The following is an 18,383-nucleotide window of genomic DNA, read 5'->3' as shown; positions in this document are numbered from 1 at the left end:
TTTTACTGTTGAATAAAGTTAATTGAATGTTTTCTAAATTTTATGAAAGAATAAGTGGGTGAACATTGTAAATTTTACGTACAAGAATTCATAATATATCCTGTCCAGTGTGCTTTATTAATGTTTATGTAACTCTTCCTTTTGACATGCCAGTTGTGCTATCTCTTATGTATAAATCCAGTGATGTAAGTTGCATTAAAGTATTAAAAATTTGTGTACATATACATGTGTGTACATATATATAAAACTAATGTGAATGAATTAGTTCAAATAACAGACATTTTCAAATGAAATTTATTATCTTGGTCTTCAAATATAGCTTGAATAGTTGAAATAAAGTATAAGAAGTGACACTTTCCAGGAAATTCTCAAAATTTCCTGAAAAAGCACTATTAAAGGATTGAGAATCTGACAGAGCTTCTTTTATATTGGCATAGCTCTGATCCAACAATCTTTTCTTGACTTTTTTATAGGAAATACATTTTAATTGTATTCACAATTTGGAAAGGCTTATTACTGGAGAATATTGCATATTTTCTACCCTGCAGATCACTCAGGAGGCTGGGGAGTTTATGATCACTTTCCCGTATGGCTACCATGCTGGTTTCAATCATGGATTCAACTGTGCTGAATCTACAAATTTTGCTACTGTCAGATGGATTGACTATGGAAAAGTTGCTAAATTGGTAAGTTATGCCTCAGAAATAAAGCATAAATTAACTGTGTATTCTTGTTATTATAGTGGGAAACTTAAGATCATGTATAGCTTTTTTTTTTTTTTTCCATCAATCACACTGTGTGCTTCTCACTGTATTCATTTATTTCAAACTAGATATGTTTATTTTACATGGACTGAATTACTGCTTGTAGATATGGTTTCCTGCTTTGAGATTAATATGGAGCAATTTACCCTGGCAGGTAATTTTATGCAGTGGGTGTTTGGTTTCTGTCATATGGCCACCAGTTGGTTTTGAGCAAGATTTTCTAGTGTCTTCATGTTAGGTAAACTTGAGTCTCTCTTTGCTAGTGCTCAGTCCATGGCTTGTAAAACAATTTATAGAAGGAAGTGACTGATAAAGTTGTAATAACAAGAGTCTGAGAGAGGATGGTAAGGAGAAATGAATAAAACTGCCCTTAGTGCAGAAATGGATTTATTGAAAGTAAGAATATAGAACATACTTAAAAAGTATATTTTCATGTTATATTTGGGATATAATTTTGTGTCTTTTGCCTTGTATATTTAATTTAGTTCACATACTGTGTGTTTGCATTCACAAATAATAATTTCTATTAAATTTAATTACTTTCCCCCTGCAGCATTAAATAGAGGACATCGTTAAAGTGATGACTGTTTCTATTAGGTTTGCTTCCTTTCCCGTGGCTTTGAAGGCAAAGGTGCAGGCTGGTACAGACTCATTTCTAAATGAAACCTTGTTTTACAGTGTATATAAAGTTGACATAGATTCAGTGAAAAATGATAAATAAAGCTTATATGGCCTTTATCTTGGCTCCTGTATCATGCAGCTGAATATTATTCACTTCATATTGATAAAGCTTCCATGAGGAACCATTGGGTGAACTTATAAATATATTCAGGAAAGATAACTCTAGGTTTAATTTACTTGTGAATTTAGAAAATTGCATAATATATTAAAATATAAATATAATTATGACCCTTTGGCACCTCAGAAAACATTTGAATGAATTCTTGGCATAAAACAAAGCCCCCGCTATTAAAAGACTTTTTTTTTCCTCTTCTGAGTGATTTCTATTTATGAGGGATGATTGAGAAAGGAACAGAATTGAACTACTTCTTCCCATTACACATCCTATGTATTATTATAAGTCTAATACAAAATAGAAAGCCCAGTGTATGTATCTTGACCAGCTACTCAGTGATTTTGCAGAAATGTAATGCTTGCATCTGCATTGAAACAATGTCCTAGTCATGAGGTTATAAAAAGATGTTATTTTCTGGTTTGCATCTTTAATTGTTGACATAATAAGTAGGCTATCAGAGCTATTCAGTCACTAGAAAAATTGCCTGGTGCTTGTTTACTACAGATTTAAGAACTAGATTGTGGTATTGGCCAAAATAGTACATTATAGATTCAGGGAGAAGCCAGGGGCATTGGGGTTGTGTTTCTGTGTGTCTGTGTGGAAGCAGAGTTGGAGTGGAGTGCATTTAATGGGGAGAGGTAAATAGTGGTCCTGTTCGAAAGGTAAGGGACAGAACCTATTACAACTGTGATGTTAAGAAGAGGTGCACTGTGGAGGAAGAGGTAGGGATCTGAGGCCCAACTTCCTACTCTGGCTAGCCATATAACATAAGGGAAGTCACTTATTGTATTTATTATATATATGTAGTTAAGTGTACATTTATCATATATAAACTGAAAGTACCTCTGTATCTTAGAGATTTGTTTTGTGGGGGAAAAGATCTTGGGAATGTCAGTATCCACTCATTCAAATTAGTGAAGGACTGTTTTGTTTGGTGTTTTATTTTCTAGATATGTAATATTGGAAAGTATAATGCAGTTTTGGCCAGCTAATTTTAAATGTTTCTAATTGTGTGTTTGTGATATTTTTTCCTTTACTGTTGTCTCTACCCTTCCCTTCCTTTTGACCAGATGTTGCTGTTCTGAGCCCTATTACTTTTCTGTTGCTACTGTAGCAATTTACTACTTGTAGTGGATGTTTTCTCTCCTAAGGCCTCCAGTTGATTTTATGCAAGTTTAGTGGTTTAAAACAATACCCATTTATCTATATTTCTGTAGGTTATAGGCTCCATATCAGTTAAAAAGCAAGGTGTTTGGAGGGCTGCATTTCATTTTTGGAGATGTTGGGGGAAGAATCCCTTTGCTTCCTCATTCTGGCTTTTGGCTGAATTCACTTTCTTGTAGTTGTAGTAGTAGGGTCCTGTGGACCAGGGATTAGACTTTGTCCCTGGAGGCCTTCCTCCAGTCTTTGCATTTGGTTCTCTACATTTCAGAGCAAACAGCTTAGAAAATTCCTATTTTTTATATGTAAGGTAACATGTCTGCAGATTTCAGGTGTTGGGATGAGGAAGGACATCTTTGGGGGTTGATTGCCTACCTTTTTTTAAAAAAAATTTATTTTTATTGTAAAAAAATGGGATACATGTTGTTTCTCTGTACGTGAAGTAAAGACATACCATTTGTGTAATCATACATTTACATAGGGTGATGGTGTTTGATTCATTGTTATTTTTTTCCTCCCCTCTGCCCTTTCCCTCTGTACAGTCCCTCCTTCCTCCATTCTTGCCCCCCTCCTACCCCCCAATATGTGTCATCATCCGCTTATCATCGAGATCATTTGGCCTTTGGTTTTTTGAGATTGGCTTATCTCACTTAGCATGATATTCTCCAATTTCATCCATTTGCCTGCAAATGATTGCCTACCATTTAATAAATGATATGGAGATATACTAAGAATCTACTTTAAATAATGTAACCAATGTTAGTTATCTACATGAAAACAGACACCTAAACTTGTAATATGTAATTTTGAATGTTTCATTAAAATATCCTATGCTCTATTAAATTATACTCTCACTATAAATGTTATCTTGGTTGTTCTTGGTTAATTTTCTTCCAGATTTTGGTAGTTTTTATTATTCGGCACATATTTGGAATCTTTAGGTGACCTTATGAATTTACTGTATTGTGTGTCTGCATAGTTTTAATCATTGAAAAAATTGTGCATTGAGCACAAATTTATGTGTTTTGCTCAAGACTAGTTAAATGTGTGAATTCATTATGAATTGTGCTAAACAGACTTTTAATGTGGAGAATGCCCATATTTGTTAGTTTGTTTTAATTGTTGGCTTTTCCCAATTTATTCTAAAATGGTAACTATAAAAAGCTTATTTATGAGCGATGAAGCTTTTTATGATTGTTGTACAAATATCGGCACTTTTTTTGTAGTCGAGATATGGGTTGGGGGAATGCTATCTGCTTTACCTGCTACAGGGGATGGATTTGTATGAAAGCACCTGATGAAGTATCCATTTGTGATACAGTATTAATTAATGTGATAAATTAATGGGGACTGTACACATTATATGTACCTTTGTGTAATTCATTCATGTATAAAATATGAAAGATAATTTTATATATTATAAACCCAAATTTTAATTTGGTGACTCAGAAAAGAACTATTATAAAAGGCAATTTTTAATTAAAAAAAAAACAAAAACAGTGTTTGGGAAAGATAACCCCATTTTCTCTGATAGATCTTTCATCATAAACCAAAAGGATTTGGAAGTAGACAACTATTCCGACCCTTCCAAGTGACTAGTACATGGGGACAAAGTTCCATTTATTGACACTGTCTGCCAAGTGTCAAGCCCTTCTTTTATTTTTATGAACTCATCACTGGGGGATAACCTGCTCTATAAGGACAGAGGTGAGAGTAGAGTGGGTACTGACAAGGGTTCAAGGACTGATTCCCTTGTCTTTGGCTGCTTGCCTTTTGATGGTGGTAGATGACTCTGATGGTGTCTCTGTGGTAGGACCAGAAAGGGGTCTTCTTTGGGTTTCATTTGAAATTAATATACCTATTGACATGCAGTGTTTATATAAGAAACCTCCTCTGCTATTAAGCTCTGACTGAGATTGATCAGAAATTCCATTCCAGTATTTATACCAAGCCCAAATACTACTTCCAAATATCTATATCTTATTGGAGGTTTGATATGCTCAATGAAATTATTGTATTTTCTGGATATTTAAGTTCCTTTATTCTAATCCTTTGATACAGATAGTCCTTTTTCACACTGTCCATTCAAACTGCCTCATCTCTCACACAGACTCTGTGTGTGTGTATTGTGTAGAAGATGGGGGAAAATAGGCAGAGGTGGGAAGTGAGAGGACATTTGATGGCAACTTAGTTTGACCATCTCTGTTTTAAAAGTGTCAACTAATGTCTCAGGCCCTTACCATTGTTCTTTCTTTTCTCCTCAGTGAGGATTATTCAGCTGTCTTTTGCCTTGACCTGCAAAATATATTATAGCTAAATCCATAGCAAGGTGCTCTGGGCCAAAAGGGCCTGTGTTTAGCAGGACCAATCTACCTAAGAAGGCATTATGTAGTTTTTCAGTAATTTACTAATCTGAATAAGATTATCACTGAAAAATATAAAAAACAATGTTCAAAGAAGCCTCATGCCCCTACCTGCTGATCCTAGGCAGGGCTCTGGTTGGGAAATGTTCAGAGTGTCCCTGCTCTGCATCAGGTACTGTGCTGTATGTTTATACAGAGGAGGAGGATGCATTTTCTTTGTCTTCAGGGAACCCTTATAAAGATTGTAGTCTTTTGATAGACCTTTGTGTGCAGAGCTGTTGTATTAGTGGGAAGTACCCACCTAGTTACTTATTTTAGGAATCTTCACCTCTTTGAACATAAAAGTAATCTAGAGTACAGTGTTTTTTTTTTTTTTTTTTTTTTTTTCCTGGTTGAGATTTGAAAATATGTAACAGATAGGTTAGCAATTGAAGTCCAACAGTGCATATTTGAGATGATTGTTTCCTGCTTCTGGAGCATTCTTCCTTTGGTGGGGAAATGGAGTCCATGATTACTTCTGTGCAGCTGCCGCAGTGGCACTCACAGGTCTGCTTCCTGGCTGGGCTGGATCAAAGAGCTGGCCCGCAGGTTGTATTTCATTTTTCCGTTTGGTGGAATGAAGTGCAGTTGTTTTGATGTTGGGTTTGATGGATTTGTTTGCCACTGCATTCATTAGCTTCACATCAAAAAACTGACAGACTGTTAAATGAAACTTTGGCTTAGATTTTCAGCTTGACTGTTTGGAGACATTTGTGAAGATATTTTGTTTTTGTGTTGTGGCAGCCTCAAGCACTGTGATTGTCTCGAAGGGAAGAAAAGTTATTTACCGTACTGATTTTTGTTGAGTAAAAAAGAATCATTGTCTTGGGGACAGTCATATCTTGCCTTACACCATCAGAAGCAGCATATTTATTACAGTGTATGCAGTATGAGAGACTTAATACAGCAGGTTAATTAATTGTATCTTCTGGAAAGAAAAGTAATGGTGACACCAGAATATCTTTTATTTTGCATTAATTTTACCCTAAGTGATATCATATTAACATGATACGTCAGATAGTTGAAAAATTGCACCACAGAGCTGGGAATGTTCTTATGGATTCCAGAAAACTACTTCACTAAATTTAAGGCATTCTGATATTTGAATCCTCAAAAGTTGGAATAGTTTGAAAATGGATGATAAGAAAATTTGAAATTTATTTCCCTTTAATCTGGAAATAATTTCAACTATTAGATTGTCTACCAGATAAGTGCCATGCTGTGGATTCATTCTATTTTATATTTTTATCCTTCTTTGAAGTTAAATTTAGTTTTTCCTAAGTCAGGTAGCGTCTTACCAAAAAAACCAAGCCAAAATAAAACAAACAATAAAAACCATCAATCATGGGCAATCTTTATTAATCCAAGTGGAATAATTTTTTATAGCAGGTCTGGCTTATATTTTAGTATGATTTCCATTACAAAATACTATTATAGCAATATTTTTCTGTTATGACTTGTGAAGGGAAGTAAATGTAGACTGCTTTGCACTTCTCATTTAACATTGGCATTCTGACTGTGAGTGTCTGATATGGCAGGTATAGTGTGAATTTTGTGGGTATCAATACTTTATATTCTGTAGTTTATCTTTTTACCTTCACTTTCTGCTCTGTTTCTAATTTCTGGGTCCAAAGGGAGTAGCATAACAGTGCTGATAAGAGGCTTTGCTGTGTTTTTTTTTTTTTTTTTTTTTTTGTTTGTTTGTTTGTTTTTGGTACCACGGACTGAGCTCAGGGCACTTAGCCACTGAGCCACATCCTCAGCTCTTTTCATTTTTAATTTTGAGACAGGGTCTCACTAGGTTGGTTATAGCCTTGCTAAATTACTGAGACTGGCTTCAAACCTGTGTTCCCCTGAGCCACTTGGATTACAGATGTGTGCCACCATGCTCTGCACAGAACTTTATTTCTTAAAGTAGTTTTAGGTTTCTAGCAAAACTACGGAGATTTCCTGTTCCCTCACATGCATAACCTCCTGCATTGTCAACATGCTCCACCAGAGAGGTGTGTTTGCTATAATCGATGAACCTGCATTTACATATCATTATAAAAAGTTCATAGTATACACTAGGGCTCACTCTTTTATTAGTGCATATTAATTATACAGAACAGTGGATTTCATAGAGACATTGATACATGCATATACCATGCTTTGGTCATATTTACCTTCGTATTACTTTTCTCTCCTCCCTCTCTGTCATCTCCTTCCTCTTCTCTAAATAGGCTTTATTATTGGTGTTGTACATTCTGTGGGTTTGAACAAATGCATAATGACCCACCAATATGTGTAGTAATACACATAATAGTTTCACTGCCCTAAAAAGGCATGCCCTCCATGCCTTTTTCATAGAGATTAACGGGTACATTGTGCTAGGAACCATACCATGTAGAGAAATAAGTGTACAAAGATCTGCCTTTAAGGAGCTTGTATTCTGACTGGGGAATCAGTATTTATATATCAGGTAGGAGTATTTAAGAGTTCTTTAGAACGTATTCACATTATATCCCCATTTGATACTGATAACTACTGAACTGTGGGATTTGGGAAATTTGAGACTTAAAGTAGTGTAGTATATAGCCAGTTGGTTAATGTACATACTATCTGCAGGAATGAGATCTGCAGCTCAAGTTCTCAGAGGTAGGTAGCCTTATTTCATATTTCGTTGACTTATATTTGCTGCTGTGGGATTTAAATGTAACTACATATTTGCTCTAAGACACTGAAGTTAAGACATATTTAATTCCTAATTCAATAACAATCTCCTTTTGAGTCTGTAGTTTGTTAATGCCTTAAGAAAAAATAAAATGGATTTTTGAATTACTTATACAGTATATTGAGAAAAACAAAATTTTATTTAATTTATTGTGCTTTCATGTGGTTTATCAGGAATAATAACTGACATTAGTTTTCTCTAGTTTGCCAGATTTTGTTCTGGGTATTTGATATATGTTACTTTTCTTGGACTCCATGATGATGCAGGTTCAAAGATAATTTGTTTTCTTCTATCCTGTATCTGCTTTTATTCTGAAACATCTCAGTTTGAAGGGATCTAATCTCTATGTTGTGGGTGTTTTTGGGGAAGGTAGTTTAAGATAAAGAGTTGGGTGTGGTAATTCACGTGTATAATCCCAGCAGCTTGGGCAGCAGGAGGATGGCAAGTTCCAAGCCAGAACCAGCCTCAGCAACTTAATGAGGCCCTGAGCAACTTACTGAAAACCTGTCTCAGAATAAGAAGGGCTGAGGATGTGGCTTAGTGATTAAGTGCCCCTGCCCCTGATTCAATCCTTGTTATTCAGAAGAAAAAAAAAAAAAGGAATAAATGCCAATGATGGTGAAGATGGGCTCAGGTAGAAGGTTGGCCTTCAGTGCCCCATATCATTCTGAACTCATCTGTCTGGTTGTGGTGGATTAAACAGGTACCCATCAGGTATGTATGGTTGGTGGAGATCACGTTCAAGATAAAGATTTGGAATGATCCTGTTCTGTTGTAATTGGGGTAGCCCCAGAACTTTGTCCATGTTGGTTGAATTTAGATTCTTAAGATTTTGGATTCCTCTGCTTTCAATAAACCTACAAATGAATTCGTTTGTAGGCTTTAGAACAGTCATTGTTACTTCTGAGACTTTGACCTTGCTTTATGATAAAGTGGGGAGAAAAGGCACAGGGTTTCCCCCACCTGTATTTCAAGGAGTGAGGGGGATTCTCAGGCATCATTATAGTTTAAAACACATGTCTAGCGAATCAGATCAAAGTTGAGTATACACTTAATCAGTGTTTCTCTGATTATCAGAGACCAAATTTTATTGTAACACTTTCGAAGCCTTGGGATTTAAAAAATACTTTTTGCCTTTTCCATGTTTTTTTCAGTGTTTATAATAGTAAACACATAATTAAAAGTAATATCAAAGGTTCTGTCCTACATCTGGTACCTGGAGAAGAGAGCAGCAATTGGGAGTGTGTGTTTTGGTAATCCTGAAAGGAGAGTGATATTTTTGTGAAGTAGGCTGGCAGATCCCTTGAGGGAAGAAGGGTGATGACAGAATCAGCTTGGCCCCCCAAACCCCCAGAGTTCACAGCATAAGATGTCCTGTTTCCTCTCAGCCTCTCATCCTATTCCAAACAGAGTTCCCTGCACTTTGCTTCCTCTGCCGCTGCCTCTGAAGTGAAAACAGTGGTTTATCTCATGGAGTTCTGTCTGTCATGAGGGATTTGGAAATAGGTGGTTCTAGGGTAGGTGCAGCAGCCAAGCAGCATTATGAGGTCCCATGTACTTTCTGTCCTGTTACACTGTGGCTTCCCTCACAGGTTTATTTCTACGGTGTGCTTGCCTCAGATATCTTGCCTCCAAGGATAGGGAGGAAGGGGACAGTGTAAGACTGTGGCTTGTCTACCTCTATCAAGCAGGACATTTTTTCCTTGAAACACCTGAAAATTTTCTTTTATGTCCCATGACTAACTGTAAGAAAGGATTAGAACCAAGAAGTAATCAGAGTTTTTTGAAGCGGGGGCTTTGCCTGTGTAGAAGGAGGACAAAGATAGATCACTAGCAAGAGTCTGCTATAGTATTTTGCCTCCCATAACCTCATTCTTTAATACATACTTTTAGCATCTCATATGTGCTGGGTCCTGTGCTGTGGTTAAAAAGGTGAATAAACCTAAAGTGGTTTCTGCCTAGTGGCGCTTATACTCTAAAGCAGCTGTTCTCACCCCTGTGCAATAGTAAAAAAAAATAGTCCTCTGACCCCGTCAAAATCACTAGGATAGAATTTCTGGGGACGGGCAGTGTTTAAAAAAAAAATCTCCTGATTGACTTTGGTGGATTCTTTAGGTTGAGAACCACAGGGCTAGTGAGTGAAGTAGACCTTATGGATTATGGCCCTTCCATATCATATATTTCTTCTCCCAAAATGAATTTTGAGTTCTAAACTATTAACTTATAATGTTTATTAATTGGAAGTCTTATTGTTTAATGATAGCTGCTTTTCTGTGATAATCAAAAGGTAGTTTGAGCATACATATGAAATTGGATATTTTATGGCTATCAGGTAAATGGGTTCAATATTTTTAAAAGGAGAAAGGGAGAATGTTGGAAAGAAGGGAATAGAATGTATATTGAAGATATGAATGCACTGTATGTAACTCTAAAGTAAAGGGAGCTATGTTCCATTATAGTGGGTTACATAAATATGTTTTGGAATAATTTTCTTATAATTTTTAAAGAGTACTTCTTCTAGTTTTTCTTATGTTCTTTCTGCTTGTTTTTATGATGTAAAAGCTGTATAAAATACAGAAAATACATGCTCTCATATAGTATAATTATATACTAATGTGTTTGAGTCTTCAATCTGAACGTAAACTATCAAAGATGTATCATCTCTATTTAAAATACCTAGAAACAATTTTATTTCTCTCCTGATATTTCCTATCTTCCCTTTAAACTTGATTTTATTCTTGTATAGAAATAATGTGTGCATTTGCCACATTTAAAAAATTATCTCTTGAGAATTTAAAGTTTTTTGATCCCTACCTCAAATAAGTTTTCACAACTCATCACATCAACTCAAATGATGAAGGCTAAGATCTCATAGTAGAAAAGGAAATAATAGGTTTGGGAGGTTTTCTGGCAATGCATGAAAAAATGTTTTATTTGAATAAAGGTAGTTTTCCCTCTATCACCAATAGGCTGAATTTCTTTGGGAAAATCTCTTGGCTTTTTTGATGCTATGTTAAAATCTTGATCCTGTTTCTGACTTGATCTGGCATAGGGTGCTGCATAGCAAGGGGCAGAGCACAATTTGCAGCTTAAGGAGCTGAATTTGAATATATGCATTATTGTTTGTTAATGATTTGATTTTCTTATTAACAGCTTGATTCTTTTGTTAGCTATTTGACCTGTTTGCTGTTTAGTTTTTTTGGTCCTGGGGAGTGAACTCATGGCTTTCTACATGCTAAGCATACAGTCTGCTGTTGAGCTATATCCCTAACTCCTAGTGCCTAATTACTTACTCTACGATAATAAATATTTGAGAAATCTCTATATGATCTTTTGATAAAATGTGCTAACCACAATTAAAAAGAATTAGAAAACTAGTTAAAGTTTTCCTACTTTTAATGCCTGCCTTACAAGACTGTGGTGAGTAAGAGTGGGATAAAAGATCTTACTGAGTCCCACACTGCTAACACTGATCCCATTTTAAGAATTGATTAATCCTGCGTCATTTCTAAGGCCAGAAACTGATTTTGGGAAGACTGGCTGGTTTCAGTTGGTGGTTCAGAAGTGGTGGCTGTGGGGTAATTGTTGCACGACAAGTGCCAGTAACAGGTGGGCAGATAGATTGCTTTACACTTGCCTACCCATTTGGTATTACTTTCCACAAAAATGAGGGCAGTATGAAAAGAAGTGGCAATAAATAATAGCATTTGGAGTTCTGTGGGCCAGAGTATGCATAGAGAGGAGCATGAAGGAATTGTTGCTTATATCTTGAAAAACACATTATATTTCTCATGCTCAGCATTGAATTTGAAAGGCTGCGTTTTCTAAGACGTTGGGGAAAAACCCATCATGGACATTAAAGATTACTGCTAAGCTTCGATTATTGTCCACACTTAAATTTCTCTTGTTCCAGATTTTTTATTGAGTTAATTAATACAAAAGATCAGCTAGTTTCTAGATAACTTTCTAAATTTTCATAGTTTTATAAGCCCCAGTGATAATTTTCAGTCATTCTTGGCAGAATACCTCTAGTTCTCAGAAATGTATTTTTCAGAGTTGTCCTTTAATTGTGTGAATTAAAAAAAAATTGAACCCTCTGACAATTATTGAAATAACATAAAAACCAGTTTCTTTGCAGGTAAATAAAATTGAAAAAATATTCAAACTTAGTTTCCAAGTTACAATGAAGGGGGTTTCACTTTCTTATCATATGAGCAATATAAAATAAAAGGAAAATTCTCATTGATATGGACAATGTAGTTAGTAGTGGGCACTCTGCTCTTCTGCTGGCAAGACTGTGATTGGTGCGGACTTTCTGAAAAGTAGGAAGACAGCGTACATCCATTCTGCAGTCATCTCTCTGCCCTTTCACCCACTTCTTACACTCCTAGGAAGCAATCAGTAGTACAGGTGAAAGATGATTGTTGTAGTACTAAGCTGATCAGCAAAAATCAAATTGTAACTAAGATTTCCAGTAGTATGGGAATCATAAGTAAACTGAGGTACACCCATATATTACATTCCTTTACATTTTATAGAAAACATTTGAAAGGAAATCACTGTGGCTCTTAATACTACCTCACAAATATCCTTGTTAAAGGTAGAAAGATTTAATGACACCCTTTCCAATCCATTAAAGGTACAAAGCTCTTTAACAGTTACATTGCATATCCCTTCAAAAATATCAACATATATCTCTATCTTTAAAAAAATCTATGTAATATTACACATACTGCTCTACAATCTTTCCTTTTTTGGGGAGTGTTAAGGTACCAGGGATTGAACTCAGGGACACTCAACCACTGAGCCACATCCTCAGCCCTATTTTGCATTTTATTTAGAGACAGGGTCTCACTGAGTTTCTTTGTGAGCCTCGCTTTTGCTGAGGCTGGCTTTGAACTTGAGATCCTCCTGCCTCAGCCTCCCGAGCTCCTGGGATTACAGGCTAATATACCTTTTTTTTGCTTAATTCTATACTTTATTTATGGCAGTTAAAACATTTTTAGGATATAGATAATTATTAAAAATCTTCTTGTGTTGGCAGGGTGGGGCCTATAATACCATTTACTTGAGATGCTGAGGCAGGAGGATTCCAAGTTTGAGGCCAGCCTGAACCACTTAGTGAGTCCTTGTCTCAAAATAAAAAATAAAAAGAACCGAGGATGTAGCTCAGTGGTCAACTGCCCCTGGATTCAGTCCCTAGCACCAAAAAGCAAACGAACAACTGCCTCCCCCCCACCAATCTTCTAGCTTATGTCAATGGTGTATGAGCTATATCATAGAATCACAATAGTGTTTTAGAGTTCCTTGCACAGATCTTGTTAACAAATGGTAACTTTGAAAATGAATACCTTAGTTCATGTTTGTGTTTGCATTTCCTCTGTGCAGAGCAGATGGTAGGTGAACCTGGTACTCACACAAGTGTCTAGTCCTGTCCATATTGATGGGCTCTGCTTCCCCTCTCATCTTAGTTATTCTACCACAGTGAATACTAGAAGAGAATTATAATGCCATTGTGGTTTTTGTTTTATTGAATGACTATTTGTAACTGTGTCTGCATATTTGAAGGATGGTGTTCAAATAAAAATTTAATAGATTGTTTTAGAAAACCATTTGTCCTCTTAAAAGAATATTCCAGTAACCTAGGGAGACATGTCACAAAAACATAACTAAATGACTAGCTAATAATGTGAAATTCAAATAGGAATGATAAAAGGAAAGAGGGGGGGAAAAAAAAAAAAAAAAAAAAAAAAAAGCCCAGCCTGGTTTCTAAGTATTATAGATAAGACAAGGAGAGCTACACTTAAACAAAATACCAATGCAACAAGTAGCATTGAAGTACATAAGGATAGTATAGATTTAAAACATCAATCACATAATCAGGATATTATTGCTCATTGTTGTGAAAGAGCAGATGATACTTAAAATATTCTTTAATTTGGTATCATTCTTAAAAGCTATCAACCAAGAGTATATACTAAATATATTTAAAAAGTTAGGAACAAGCTTTTCTATTATTCACAAATTTATGACATGCGTTTGTCCTCTACATTGGTACAGCTTTTGGTTTTTAAGAGTTTCTCTTTGTTGAGTCTTTAAAAATGTTCGTCATTACATATTTTCATGTAGTTATTTGTATACAATTGTGAACTCAAGTGAGGTTTAAAATGAAATTATCTCTAAATATTAGTATAGCAAAAAGGAAAACTGCTGCTCAGTAATCGTTTATTTATATAACATACATATTTATTTTATTTCATGGAAAAACTCTGAAGATTTTTGGTGTGCATCCCAGGTTCTAGAAACTATTCTTTTTATTTTTATTTCATTTTTTACAATACTGGGGATTGATCCTAGGACCTTGAACATGCCAGGCAGGCACTGTACCACTAAGTTACATCCCTAGTCTTTTAAAAACATTTTATATTTTTTAAATTTTCAGACAGGGTCTTGGTAAGTTGCTCAGGCTGGCCTTCAATTTGTAATTCTCCTGCCTCTGCCCCGGGAGTAGCTGGGATTATAGGTGTGCACCACCATGCTTAGATAGAAACTGTTTTTGTTGCCAGTTTTAAACAAGGTATTTATAACATCCTTCTCTCTCTCATTTTACTCTTGTGAAAATATGGCTATAAGCAGTAGATAATTGACCAAGTGCATTTTCATAACCTTTCTACTATGCAGCTGTTTAAAACAGCAGGGTAAATCTGTGTGTGTTGTGGAAGACATCCAGAATATATTCTGTAAAAAACCAAGAGTGGCTAATGAATACCCTGTATAGTGTGTTACTGATTTTTAAAAATATGCAAATTAATAGAAAAAGAAATGGACTGATTATCACAACTGTGTCATGTCCTTTGGATAGTGGAATGAATTTGAGGAATATAAAAGGGAAAGGCTTCACTTTTTATGCACTCTATAGTCTACTCCTGTGCTGTTGGAGTGATTTTTATTTATTTTTTTAATTTGTTAAGGGATAATCTTATCACTGAGCTACACATATCTCCAGCCCTTTTTCATTTCTTATTTTGAGTCAGGGCTTTGTTACATTTTTGAGGCTGACCTTGAACTTGTGATTCTACTGCCTCAGCCTTTAGAATAGTTTGGATTATAGGCATGCACAGAGTTCGTTTTATTTTATTTTATTTTTGTGGTGCTGGGGATTAGAACCCAGGGCCTTGTGCTTGCACAGCAGGCACTGTACCAACTGAGCTACGTCCCCAGCCAGAGTTCTTCTTAATAAGACTTTAAATTTATTAGTGCTGTTTGAAAAAATTCAATTTGAAATTATTTTTGACATATTCATTAGTATCTATGTAAAAAGGTCTGAACCAATATATAAATGTGACTTATAGATACATAGTAGAAATATTTTGCAATCTACTTACTTCAGGATATTTAACTTGTAACATTGGAGGAGGAGTGTGGTATATATATGTGTGTATTGATACATAGTACTTTTTAAGAATTTCAAACTGTGTTCTATAATAATTAACATATATAATTAGGGATCATTAATCATTGATTCAGAACTGGAAATAGATAGCATTGAAATACATTAATAGAGCAAAATATTATTAAAAGAATTAAAATAGAATTTTGCTTTTTAACTGTTTTCTGATAGAACACAGTTTTTGCTGTTTAAAACAAAAGTCTGAAATTTCATATTGCCTCTGTTATGAGGCACACAATATGCTTATCAGTCCCCTGTAATCAAAACTCAGTTAGGTTCTGTAAATTGTTTATGAACTATGGTACTTAAAGAATTTCATTACTTTGTTCTCAATTCATGGACAATGTGGATTATTCACCAGCAGAGGGCATTGTCTTTTCATAAATTTCTATCAGCAAAGTCTTGGAAGGAATGGGTTTCCCTCATACCGTTTATTTATGGAAGATATTTATTGATTATACATTTGTAAATGGTATGTTTTTTATTGAAGAGAAGATGATAAAAATGGATATAACTTAAGAGATAATTTATAAGTTATGTAGGGATACTTACACTATTGTTTATATTTCCTATAGAAATATAAATGAAATGCTTCTTAAATGAAATGCTCATTTTCTTCTAGGATGTATGTGCATTTAACCTAAAATGTCATCAAATCAAGGTGCTCTCTTTTGCTAAATGAAATTCTAATTTGCTTCCAGATCTGTTGTAATCTATTCAGGATTTTCTTCCCCATGTGCTCTGTAGTGCAGTGTGAAGGAGGCACAGGCAGATCAACATAATAAACAATTAAAATAGAATTTACTGGGGGAAAAGGTACAAACTGAGAAGTAGAAATGCATGTGGACCCCCCAGCTCCTGTTCTCCTGTGGAGAAATTGAAACTTGGGTGGGGCATTGCTGGGAACTTGGGCTTCAGTGGAAAGCTCTAACATGGTGCCGTGATGTACCACTTGTCTATAGACATTTGGACCAGAGCATATTCATGTGACTAAGTATGACTTGAGCTTCTGAGGTAGGCATGTTGTTTTGGTGGGGCTAACCTAGACCTACTGAGACCACTCTTTGCCATACTTCTGGATCAATAGTTGCGAGTATAAATGGACTTTAGTAGTGAGAAGAGGACACTTCACTTAAACTGCCTGGGTTTTAATCCTTACATTGTCATTTATAGTTAGTATTATTTTGGGCAAATCATCTATAAATTGGGATAATGTTACTAAATTGGAACAATAATAACAGGTTATTTGTAATGATAAAACCAGGGAGGTAATTAATATAAATAACTGAAAAGGTGACTGACACATGGTTTATAATTAACACGTCTTATTTTCTGTATAAATAATTTTTATTAAAATTTAATGAACTTTAAAAAGTTATTTGGAATCCTCATTGTTTCAGATTATGCTGTGGCAGTGATCTTGGTGCATTCCTACAGTTTTGATTATCAGACCTCTTCCCAAGTCCTAGGACAGAATCCTGCTGGGATTGGGGATGGGATGTTGGGCAGTTGTCCCAAAGTAATGGGGAAAAGCAGGCAAGGAATTTTAATCACTGTAGCTACATTGGAAAGGGAGGGGAAGGGGATCCATGTCCTTAACCCTGTCTTCCATGAACTGACAATCATTTTGAGGTTTGATAGAGAGGGGAACGAGGGCAGGGATTGGGGATTTGCATAACCGGAGAGTTTGCACAGCTGCCCAAAATGGTGATCTTGGTCAGGCATGGTCTGGTCCATCATTATTTAAGGATTGGTCAGGCAGGCCTTATTAGTGATATGTAAGTTACTGTTGCTTGGGGGATAGTTTCCGCTCATTATAAGATGTTTATTGATCAGACCTGTTGTTCAGGTGATTCAGAGCAAAGGAGACAGATGCAGAATGGGGGCATAAATGGGAAGTTTTTAATCCTGCTTTTAGTTATCAATTGGACATTTCCAGGTAAAAGTGAAGAATTCAATTCCTTATTATAGATCTGTCCTATAACATTTTTTTTTTTTAAATTTACCTCTTAAAAAATTTTTTTTTGTTTTATTTTTTGTAGTACTAGTGATTGAACCCAGGGGGGGCTCTTAATGGTGAACTACATTCCCCAGTCCTTTTTATTTTTTATTTTGAGACAGGGTTTCAAAATTTCCCAGGATAGCCTCAAACTTGAATATTCCTGCTTGACCTCCCAGGTCTCTAGGGTGCCTATTGGCATGCACTACCATGCTCAAATGACTCCTTCAAAAAATAAATAAATGAGGTAGGTGTGGGGGTGCATGCCTGTAAACCCCAACAAGCCAAGAGACCAAGGCTTGAGCATTGCAAGTTTCAGGCCAACCTCAGCAACTTTGTGAAGCTCTAATAACTTAGCGAGACCATTTCTCCAAATAAAAATAAAAAGTTCCTAGTTCCAGCTCAGTGGTAGTGCATGTTCCAGGCCCTGGATTCAATTCCTTGCACTTCAAAAACAAAAAAAAAAAAAACCCATGAAAATATTGAAAATGCTAAAACCTACTTGACAGTATTAATAAGTATAGAACATAATTCTTAAATAAGTTGAATATATAGACAAAGGAACAGTGGTTGGTCTTTGTCCATCTCTAGTTCTGTTAGTGGAAGGTTGTCCTTGAATCTTGGGCTGTGATTAACAGAGCAGTAGTTATGCAGGTTGGAGTCAGAGGACAGAACTTCAGACTATTGCCCTTGCTCTTTTTATGTGGACCGAAAGACTTGCAAGTGTAGTACATTTTTTAGTGCTTACAGATCATTTATCTGGATGTGTTCTTACCTTGTGATCTAGTATATCCACTGGCATTAATGTGTACTGGGGATAGAAATTTAATTTTATAAACTCAAGCTGTTCAGCAGAGGAAAAATCACCAGAGGAGTAGATGGATCTTTGCTACTGCCTGATGTTTCAAAGATTAGTTGTTTCAAAGCTATATCCAAAATGATAGACTATCTTTCAGAATGTATGTGTGTGTGTATTTAATGAAAAGGAAGTTCCCATATGTTGTTTTAATACAGTAGTCTATAAAATATTTAATGAAACAACTATTTTTTTATTTTAACACCTTGTATATTTTAGAGTAAATTTGATAGTACAAAAGA

General features: G+C 35.4%; 1 protein-coding gene across 7 annotated transcripts in view; it reads left to right on the top strand.

The window, feature by feature from the left end:
• Kdm4c (lysine demethylase 4C) overlaps nt 1-18,383 on the top strand; it is a 360,726-nt gene that overhangs the window by 108,495 nt on the left and 233,848 nt on the right. For all 7 annotated transcript variants that reach the window (XR_007104946.1, XM_047524586.1, XM_047524585.1 and 4 more), the window contains one exon: nt 549-686. Coding sequence is in view for 6 of the 7 variants with exons in the window: in XM_047524586.1 (XP_047380542.1) it covers nt 549-686 (138 nt within the window). In the remaining variant the exon portion in view is untranslated. Of the gene's footprint in view, nt 1-548; nt 687-18,383 lie in introns of those variants that run through there.

Source organism: Sciurus carolinensis, chromosome 14 (genome assembly GCF_902686445.1).
Source record: "Sciurus carolinensis chromosome 14, mSciCar1.2, whole genome shotgun sequence".
Lineage (NCBI taxonomy): Eukaryota > Metazoa > Chordata > Mammalia > Rodentia > Sciuridae > Sciurus > Sciurus carolinensis.
This window is presented reverse-complemented; position numbering and strand designations above follow the sequence as displayed.